At 67.7% G+C, this 9,464-nt stretch overlaps 2 protein-coding genes across 2 annotated transcripts; both read right to left on the bottom strand.

The window, feature by feature from the left end:
* Positions 1 to 378: 378 nt before the first annotated feature.
* CSF3 (colony stimulating factor 3) lies at positions 379 to 4,195 on the bottom strand. Its single transcript, XM_040536318.1, has 5 exons — positions 4,192 to 4,195; positions 1,878 to 2,047; positions 1,459 to 1,566; positions 1,167 to 1,313; positions 379 to 1,018 (listed from the first exon to the last, which is right to left on the bottom strand). The coding sequence occupies exons 1-5, from the start codon at positions 4,193 to 4,195 to the stop codon at positions 848 to 850; spliced, it is 600 nt and encodes a 199-aa protein (XP_040392252.1). The 3' UTR covers positions 379 to 847.
* A 597-nt stretch (positions 4,196 to 4,792) lies between these two features.
* On the bottom strand, positions 4,793 to 9,425 carry PSMD3 (proteasome 26S subunit, non-ATPase 3). The gene is made up of 12 exons (XM_040536784.1): positions 9,218 to 9,425; positions 8,026 to 8,216; positions 7,676 to 7,813; positions 7,356 to 7,492; positions 7,065 to 7,255; positions 6,765 to 6,868; positions 6,528 to 6,642; positions 6,130 to 6,249; positions 5,945 to 6,048; positions 5,498 to 5,653; positions 5,254 to 5,304; positions 4,793 to 5,110 (listed from the first exon to the last, which is right to left on the bottom strand). Exons 1-12 carry the CDS (start codon positions 9,408 to 9,410, stop codon positions 5,033 to 5,035), a joined length of 1,578 nt encoding a protein of 525 aa, XP_040392718.1. The 5' UTR covers positions 9,411 to 9,425; the 3' UTR covers positions 4,793 to 5,032.
* Between the last annotated feature and the right edge of the window lie 39 nt (positions 9,426 to 9,464).

Here is a 9,464-nt window from a genome sequence, read left to right as displayed (position 1 = left end):
CAGTCTCGTCCCACGCGGGCAGGAGCCGGGGAAGCACAGACAGCCCAGATGTCGGAGTAAAAATAGTTTATTTCCATCCTTATCACATATAAAAAAAAAATAGCCTGCGTTTCTCTGGGGCTCGCCCAGCTGTGGCAATAAATACAGTACAAAATACACAGCTCACGAGACCCCGCCAGGGCGGGCTGTGAAATTTCCAGTACGCAAATCCGGGTGCGTGGGACGGGGAGAGCTGCACGCCGCCACCGTGGGCCCGGGGGCTGCTGCGTGTGAATAAGTTAAAGGGCAATAAATACAAACGCGGCGCGGAGGGGGCGCGGGCGGAGCGAAGCCTCAGCTCCCCCCAAAGGTGGGAGCGGAGAGCCCCCCGCAGCACCGCCGTCCTCCCCTCCCTCCTAACCTAACGGCTAATAAATATTAATTAACGTGAATAAGCCTAATAGGAATAACGCCCGTCAGCTCTGTCCCCGCAGGCTGCAGCCTGGGCAGGGAGGTGCTGCTCCGGAGCATCTCCAGCTGCGGACGAAGGCGGATTCCCCTGGGCTCAGCGGGACGCCGCGGGGTCACCGCAGCTCCCGGTGCAGGCGGTGCAGGAGCCAAGGCTTGGCCCGGCTCCCAAAACTCCTAGCAGAGATACTCTTTTGTTTAAATATTAAACAAGGGCGATGCTGCGCACAGACGCCCGTGCGCGGATGCCACCGCAGGGCTGGCTGCCCTGCTTGGGGACCGAAGGGCAGGGGGGAGCCTCCCCGGCCGGATAAATATTAAATAGCGATAAATATTAAATAAGCGGGGAAGGTCGCTGGGGCTGGGGAATAAATAGCGCGGGGCGGCGCGGGGCCGGGCGTCAGAGGCGGGCGAGGTGCCGCAGCGCCCGGTACGCCGTCTCCAGGAACCGCTGGAAGTTGGCCAGGATGAGGAAGCCGCCGACCTGGTGCTGGAAGCGGGAGGAGAAGGCGGGGAGGGGGCCGCGGCCCTCGGCGGGGAACGTCACCGTGTCCAGGCCCAGGTCCTCCATCTGCGGGCAGGGGCGCAGGCATCAGCCCCGGGGCCAGGAACACCCCCGGAGCGCGGTGGCGGTGCCGTGGTGGTGCCCACCGGAGCCCCGCGTCCCTGTGTCCCCCGGGGGTGCATCCCCCCGCTGTGCCCCCCCGTCCGCCCCTCACCTGCTGCTGGATGTTGGAGGAGAGGTTGGCCGCGTCCAGCTGCAGCGTCTCCACCAGGCCGGCGTGCGAGGGCAGCAGCTCCAGGACAGCGGTGAGGGAGCTGTGGTAGGCGTGGAGCCCGTCGCGGATCTGGCTGAAGCAAGCCTCCTGCGGGCGGCACGGCACGGGGGGATTCAGCGGCGCTCGGCAGAGCCTGGACCCCCCCCCCATTCCCTGCCCTGACCGCGTCCCCAGAGGGCTGCCCGAGGCTGAGGCCGGGCAGCTCGTGGCAGGGGTGGCCGCTGGCACTCACCGCCTGGAAGCTGGGGCGGTGGCACTGCTCCAGGGCCACCTGCGTGATGCGCAGGTCCTGCTGCACCAGCAGCAGCTCTTCCTCCTTGCACAGCTGGAAGGTGTCGCACTGCGGATGGGGGGGCACAGGGTCAGGGCGGCCGCAGGAGCCCGCCACCCCCGTGACACCCCCATGGGACGCGGGACCCCCCTCCCCACCCTTTTCTGGGCATCCAGGGGATGAGGCGGAACCGCTGCTCGCTCGGTGCACGGGGAGGTCCCCGCACATCCCCCAGGGAGCCCCCTTGGGTGCCGCGGGACCGAGCGGCGCAGGGGGAGGCCGGGGCGTGGGGAAGCCGCTGGCTCCCGGCCCCGCGGTGCCGATAAGGCCAGGGAGGGGAAGGTCACCTTATCTGCGACCCCGCGGTGCCAGCAACTCACCACCACGCGTTGCAGCGCGGCCACATCCCCCTTGATCTTGCGGGTGAACTCGAGGTTCTTGTGCAGGAAGAGCTGGAAGTCCTGGTCCCCCGAGAGCTCGGCCAGCGGCGCCCCGTGCAGCGCCCGCCACGGCGCGCCCAGCAGCGCGCCCAGCACCAGCACCAGCACACCTGCAGGTACAGCGGCTCAGCCACTGCCCGGGGACACCCCGCCACCGACGGCAGCATCCCCAGACATTCTGCTGCCTGCGGGGCCATTTTGGGTACCGGGGACCCCACGGGGATGGATGGTGGCACCAAAGGAACCGCAGGGATGGAGACCCCTAAACTGGGGAGGGTGAAGGGGACCGCGGCTTCCCACCCACCCCTGGGTGCGTGGGGGGCTCTGGGTGTGCGGGCGCTCAAAGGCAGCGGGTGCTGTGGGTGCTGCAGGTGCTGTGGGTGCTGTGGGGGCAGCGGGTGCTGGGGCCCTCGGCTGCGGGTACTCACGGGTGAGGGAGCACATGGTGCGCGGCTCGGTGTCTCCTCCTGTCTGCGAGCACAGCCCGGCCCAGCACAGCTCGCTCCTGCCCCGGCTCTGCGCGGCCTCATCGATTAGGGCATTTTATAGACGGCTCCGGGGATTCACACCGATGTGGCAACAGTGCCGATTGCCTCATTGCCTTAATCACCAACATGCAAATCCCAAGCTCGCGCTCGGTGCTCCCGGCTGCTGCCCGCGCCTCGCCGCGCCGGGGCTTTCCCGGGGGCCGCGGTGCTGCCGGTGGGCACCCGGCTGGGCCCCGGCACCGGGCAGGTGCCAGGGTGCTGGGTCGGTGCTGGGCGGCGGCGCGGTCACTCATTAACCCGCCCGGCCGGGCTGGATGTGCCCAACGCTGCGGCAGGGCTCCAGGCAAGGGATCGGCGGCTTTTCGCAGCCAGCGTCCCGCAGGGCTCGCCGCCAGCCCCGGCCCCTGCGGACGCTGCCCGAGCCCCTCACCCTGGCGTCGGGGCGGGCGGTGTGGGACCGGGGTGAGACCTGGCCCAGGTGCCACATCCCAGGCTCAGCACCTGGGGCCGGATCCTGCCCCGCTGGGTGCCCTGGGCTGTGCTGTGCTCGGTGTCCCCGCGTGCAGCACCCAGCACCCGGCCGTGCCTGACACCCAGCACCCCCCCTGCGGGGAACCGGCCCCGCCAGCCCCTTCGGGGAAGCGGCTGCCAGGGCAGCCCCGGGGAGGGGGGGGGGGGTGGCTGCTCCCGACCCCCCCCCCCCCCCGATTCTGACGTGGGCTTTGGGCTTGTGCCGGTTCCCGCAAGAGCTTCCAGGAGGATCTGGGCCGGTGCCAGCTGGGCCCCTGCCCGGCACGGGAGGCCCCTGCTCGGCCTGGGAGGATCTGGGCAGGGTGACCCCGGGGCAGGGCTGAACCGGGGCTGAGGGGGTACGGCGGGGGGAGGGGGTGCAGCCCACAGGGACACCCCTGAGCCCCCAGAGCTGCTCTGGCCTCCAGCTGAGGGAAGGAGCCAGCCGGTAGATGCTGCCCAGCTGTGAGCACCACCATTAACAGGTGTTAACTCTGAAGCCTAATGATGACTTTCCCCTCCCAGGAAGTGGCAGCAGTAAGGGTTCTGCCCTCAGGCCACGTGAGAGGACCTCAGCAGCTTGAGCCTGTTTGTGGGATTTCCTGGAAGAATCTCCTGCCCCCCCCCCTCTCTGCCTTTGCTCTCTCCAGCGCTGGAGAGAACCAGGGCCCTTCCAGAGCCAACGAGGGGGTGCAGCGTGGCGTCGCTGCGGAATCGCCCTGTTCCGCGAAACAGGGCTGCTGCCTCAGCAGGTCAGTGCTTTCAGGATTCGGGGCTGGCTTGGGGTGGGGTTGAATCAGCACCCAGCGTGGCCCGAAGCCCCTCGTGAGCTTTTCTCGCTTTTCTAAGGAAGGAAGTGGTGACCGGACCCGAAACCCTGTGGGCGGTGGTGCGGGGTCAGCACAAACCGCTGCGGTTCTGCCTCGTGGCCACCCTTCCTCTGCGGGGCCTGATCCCGGACCCTCGGTCCTCTCCTGGCACCCACCAGGATGTGAGTGCTGCCGGGGTGTCCCCAGGGCCGACTCCCGGGGCTGCACAGGACCAGGGCCACCCTCTCGCCCTCTCTGCCCCATCCTGGCTGGTGGGGTCTGGCCCAGGGACCCCGCTGTTGGCCCCAGAGGGGCCGGATCCATCTCCCGGGGCTGCCCCGTGCTTGACCCACAGCCCCTGGCCGCCAGCCCAGCATGGGTGCGCCGGGAGATTCCCAGATTTTCCCCCAAGGAGCACAGCTGGGCCCAGATGCTGGCGGGACTTACCCATGGTGGCTGCGTGGCCCCCGCCCTATCATCCCCCTCCCCGGTTTGGTGTCCGTGGGGCCCCGCCTGGCCTGGTGGTGATACCTTTTGCAGCAGGGTCAGGGGATGGATTGTGGGGCTCAGCCCCTTCCCGAGGCCGTGCTGCCTGTCGGTGCAGGCTGGCACGTGGTGCTGGGCCTGGTGATCCCAGCACTGGCAGGACAAAGCGGAGCTGGAGGGGGACATCAGCACTGGGCCCAGTCACCTCCAGCCACTGGTGGCCAGGGCTGAGCAGCCCCCAGCCCCGGGGAGGGCAGCAGGTATGGGATGTGGGGTCCCAGTAGGGCTCCAGCTCCCCCCGGGAGCACAGCAGGGTCCTGTGCTCGCTTTCAGACACAAACCACAGCAGCAGCAGGGCAGGTTGGTGTTGGTTTTTTTTTTTTTCCAACTTTTATTTTAAAAGTCATAATTGAAGCTTAACGAAGTCTGACCCCTTTATCGTTGCAAGAGCCGGCGGCAGCCGCGGTGCCTGGGGAGCGCTGCCGGTGCCCCCGCCTGCCCTGGCCCCGCTTCCCCAAGAGCTCCCGACCCCGGGGCTCGCAACAACTGATCACAAGCAACCTTAGAAGAACGTTTGTTTATTGGGGAAGGGGCTTCCCTCGGAGGGTGGCAGGGGACTGGAGAGCAGGGCCTGTGGCTGCAGGCCCAGGGAACCCGCGTGTCCCCCACCCCCAGGACAGACATGCAGGGATTTATAAAAGAAAGGCAGATGGGGGACCAGGGCCGCGTGGGGCAGCTCCCCTCAGACAGCGTCTTCCCTAGGGACAAATAAAAAAAAAAAAAATACAGCCAGGCCAGAGGGTCACGGGAAACCATCGTCATCGTCCTCTGCCATTTCCTTTGCGAACTCCAGGTCCTGCTGCTCGCGCTCCCGGCGCTCCTGGAAAGCAAGGGCCCAAGTTGGGGACAGGCAGGGGACAGGAGCTGAGTCCCGCCAGTCGCTGGCCGCTGGGCCACAGCACGAGCCCAGCAGGGCTCCCAGCGCCTGCCCTGGTGCCATCAGAGCCCCAGGTGAGAGCTCACCTCTGCAGATTCCAAGTCCTTGTTGTAAGATTTGGGAGGGAACCTCATGGCCTGGAGGAACAAGGGAGAAGCCATGAGCCCAGAAATGCCCCAGCTCCGCCCCGCTGTCCCCTTCGCTCAAACCAGCTCCGTCGCAGCCTGAGCTGGAGCTACCTTCTCCCTCCGTGCTGCCCCAGCCTGCGTGCAGCCCAGTGGGATCCCCCAGTGCCCCCACAGCCTCCCAGTACGAGCCCAGTGCGCTCACCTTGACCGACATGTTGTGGATGTCGAGGCAGAAGGAGATGCGCTGGTGAAACGCCAGCTGGGGCTCCCGGGTGGAGTAGATGTCGATCATTTCTTTGGACTGGACGTAGCCCTTCTCGTGGTTAATGCTGGCCTCGATCACGCCGTCCCGGATGGCCTGCAAGCCGGAGGGCACGCGGTCAGGGCACCCGCTGTCTCTGAGGGCTGGGGCAGCAGTTTAGAGTGAAGGAGGTGGCGCTGCGACAGGAGCAGGGGGCTCAGGACGGCATGCGGAGAGGGGACTCGGTGCCCTCGGTGTCCCCAGCACCCCCTGGGAGGGATCCCCTCAACCAAAGAGCAGCAGCTGCCCCAGGGAGGCAGCGCTGCGGGGACGGGGCGGGAGCAGCCTGGCAGGAGCCGTGAGACCCCGCAGGGACGAGGTTTGGGACGAGGTTTCCTACGCAGGTACCTTGGCCACGATGAACTCGGCGTCCTCGGGGCTGTCCAGCTGCAGCTTCTGGGCGATATCGGCCAGGGAGATGCGGGAGTAGGAGAGGCTGATCATGCGGACGCCTGAGGGGGAGGGACGGAGTGGAGCACCACCCTGCAAACCCGTGGTGGCGGCAGTCCCCGGCTGCCCCAGGGACACCCTACCTGTCTTGATGACGTTGTGCCTTAAACGAATGATCAGGGTGTAGGTGCCGTCGGCCTGGAACTTGTCCCCAAACTGATCAAGGACCTGGTTGAACTTGGCCAGGTTTCCAGTCCTGACAGCTGGAGCGGGGGGGGGGCGGAAAACACAGAGGAGAGAACGCGTAAGGGAGGGTGGCAGCAAGGGCTGGGGCACCGCGGGGAGCGCGAGGCAGGGCCGACTCCACCCGCCCCTCTCACGACGGAAAGGAGAAGCCCTCCGAAAACTGACCGGGGCATCAGGCTGGCACAGGGGGCAGCCCGCAGCTGGCTCCCACCGAGGGGTGAGGAGCCCCCGAGGCCTCCCGCTCCCCCCGAAGCGGGGCACGCGGTGCCAAAGCAGCGGAGCAGGGGCGTCGTACCCTGAGTCAGGAGGAAGTAGGGCATGAGCGACCGCTTGAGGGAGGGCTGCCTGAACTGCAGCCTGTCCGGGATCTCCCCGAGCAGCAGTTCCACCACGATCAGCAGCTTGTGCACCTGGAGCAGAAAGAGAACCTGAGTCCCCGAGGGGCCCAGCCCGGCCCCCAGGGGAGCACAGACCCCGTGCCCAGGGGGCACCCAACGCCGCGAGCACTCGGGCGCTCCCCGCGCCCGCTCACTGTCTGCTTGAAGCCGACGGCCGTGTGCTGCGGTGCCTTGCGCAGGGCGTTCGTCATGGTCCTCCGTGCCTCCGAGTACTCCAGCTGAATGGCCTTGATGCGCCCTGGGAGAGGGGGAAGAGCGTTCACGCGGGGCTGAGGGCGGTTTGGAAAAGCCACCGAGCGAATCCGAACGGACAGGGATTCGCATCCCGCCTGGGAGCCCCGTCCCCGAGCCTCAGCGGGGTTCTCTGCGGGGCCAGAGGTGCAGCCTCCCGCGTCCCGAGCCGCCAGCACCGCCCGGGACCCCGCGTGTCTCACCTGTGTAATAGAGATAGCGGGCCCACTCGTTGTTGTTGGCCTGCTCGGGGAACACGGACTTGGAGACGAGCTTCTCCGCTTGGTCGTAGAGGTTGTAGTGGAGATAGTTCCTCAGCAGCAGGTTGAGGAGCGTGGCCTGCCCGTCGGCGTCGTGGCGCAGCGTGGCTGTCCGCAGCCGGGCGTGCAGGAAGCTGCAGTGCAGGGGAGGGGAAAGGACAGTGTGTTGGGGAGGGGGGGAAGAAACCCAGGGAGAGCCCGCAGACAGCGTGGGGCACGCGGGGCCAGCCCTACCTCCTGACCACGTCGAGTTTATTCAGGAACTCGTAGATACGCGAGTGGTAGTAGTAACACTTTGCCACCACCAGGTCAAGGGCCCGGCGGTTTTGGGAACTGATCTTCTGCATCAGGTCGTCAGACACCTTCTGAGCCTGCAGGAGGGAAACAGAGCAGATGAAATGCTGCCCAGGAGGAGTGGAAAGTCTGACAGGGCTGCAGGACCGCTGCGGGTCAGAGCTGCAGACCCTAAAGGCTGCCTCCAAGCAGAGCTGAAGCCACCAGGGGACCGTGAGGCAGGCCCAGCAGTGCCCCGTGAAGGGCTCCGGGAACCTCACCTCCGGATACCGCTTGCTGTTCATCAGGTAAATAACGAGCAGCAGCTGCAGGTAGGTCTCCACTTCTGGCAAGAGAGGGGCTGAGGCTGCTTTCCCCGTCCGCGGGCGAAACTGCAGCTCTGCTTCCGTGTCCATGGGCTGCGGAGAGAAGGCACGGGCTGGGCTCCGGCCCCTGTCCCACCCCCTGTCCCCTGCTGCTGCCCACCCACAGCTCCAACACCCCTGCCTCAAGTGAGCCTGTCCCCACAGGGCCACCCCACCCGGGGCTGGAGCGAGCCCCGTCGTGTCCCGTGTGCTCCCAAACATCGGGGCCGAGGTCCCCGGCACCCCCAGGCTCCCCGTCCCCGCACCTCCTCCAGGAAGCCGAGGAGGAAATCCCGCACGGTGCTGTTGGAGGTGAAGAAGCCGTGGATGGCTTTGTGGAGCACATTGGGGTTGAGGCGGCGCGAGGTGGAGGGCAGGGCCCGCAGGGCGCGCAGGACGTAGCGCGGCTCCTTCCCCGACACGGCCTTCTCGAGCTGCTTCACGTGCTCCTTGATGTCTGCAGCGGGCGGCGCAAGTCAGGGCCTCTCCCGGCCCCGGGACGCCGCCAGCTTCCAGGCTCCCACCCCGCTCCCGGGGCTGTGCAGCCCCCACATCCCGAGTCCCGTCCCACCCTCCCCCACAGCTGCCCTCAGGGAGGTGCTGGGACCCCCCCCCCCCCCGGCTCCCCTTGCAGCTTCGTGGGGCTCCCCCTGCCCTCACCACCCGTCCCCTAGGGGGTCCCCAAATTGCACCACTCTCCCTAATCACCCCCCAATCCTTTTGCCCACCCAGACCCCAATTCTTTTCCCATACCTTCTGCACTCCCCTCTACGCCCCCAGACACCCCCTAGCGCTGTTCCATCCCCTCACGGCAGTTCTGGGGGGGGGGGCAAGCAGGATCCCCACCCCCCCACGCTGACCCCCCTCCCCTCATTACCAGTGTCTCCCCTCCTGGTTCTCTCCTCTCTACCCCCTTTCTCTTTCTGATCCTCCTCCTCCTACCAATTCCCCCCCCCAGACCCCCCTTCCTCCTGACCCCTTCCCTCTTTCTGCCCCCCCTCCCCCCTGCGGACACCCCCCCCGTCCCTCCCCATCTCCCCCCCCCAACCCCTTCCCCGCTCCCTCCCTCCCCCCTGTGGACCCCCGTCTTCCTCCCTCCCTCCCTCCCATCCCCTCAACCCCTCCACATAGCCCTCCCCCCCCTCCTCCCTCCCATCCCCCTACGACCCCCCCCCCTTCCTCCTGACCCCCCCTCGCTCCCTCACGACCCCCTATGGACCCCCCCGTCCTCTCGATCCCTCTCCCTCCTCACCAACCCCCCCCCGTTCCCTCCCTCCCTCCTATGGACCCCCCTTCCTCCTGACCCTCTCCCTCCACCCCTCCTCATAGCCCCCCCCCCAGCTCCCTCCTCCCTTCCATCCCCCTATGGACCCCCCCCTTTCTCCTGACCCCCCCCCCTTCCCTCCTCCCCGACCCTCCCCGCCCCTGACCCCCCCCCCCCCCCCTTCCCCCCCTCACCCTCCAGTGTCACAGCATCCAGCTCCCGCTGGGGCTGCCTCTCCCCGCCCGCCTCCCCCCCCCCCGTCGCCGCCGCCGCCGCCTCCTCCTGCATCTCCACGTCGGGGGGGGGCGGCGCGGGCGGCGGCGGCGGCCCGTCGGGGGGCGCCTTGGCCTTGTCGCCGCGGCGGCGGGCGGCGCCCTCCTGCTTCATGGCCGGGCCGCGCCGGCCGTGACACTGCAACAAGCGCGGGGCGCGCCGGGAACG

This window comes from Cygnus olor, chromosome 25 (assembly GCF_009769625.2).
Source record: "Cygnus olor isolate bCygOlo1 chromosome 25, bCygOlo1.pri.v2, whole genome shotgun sequence".
In the NCBI taxonomy this organism is placed as follows: domain Eukaryota; kingdom Metazoa; phylum Chordata; class Aves; order Anseriformes; family Anatidae; genus Cygnus; species Cygnus olor.
This window is presented reverse-complemented; position numbering and strand designations above follow the sequence as displayed.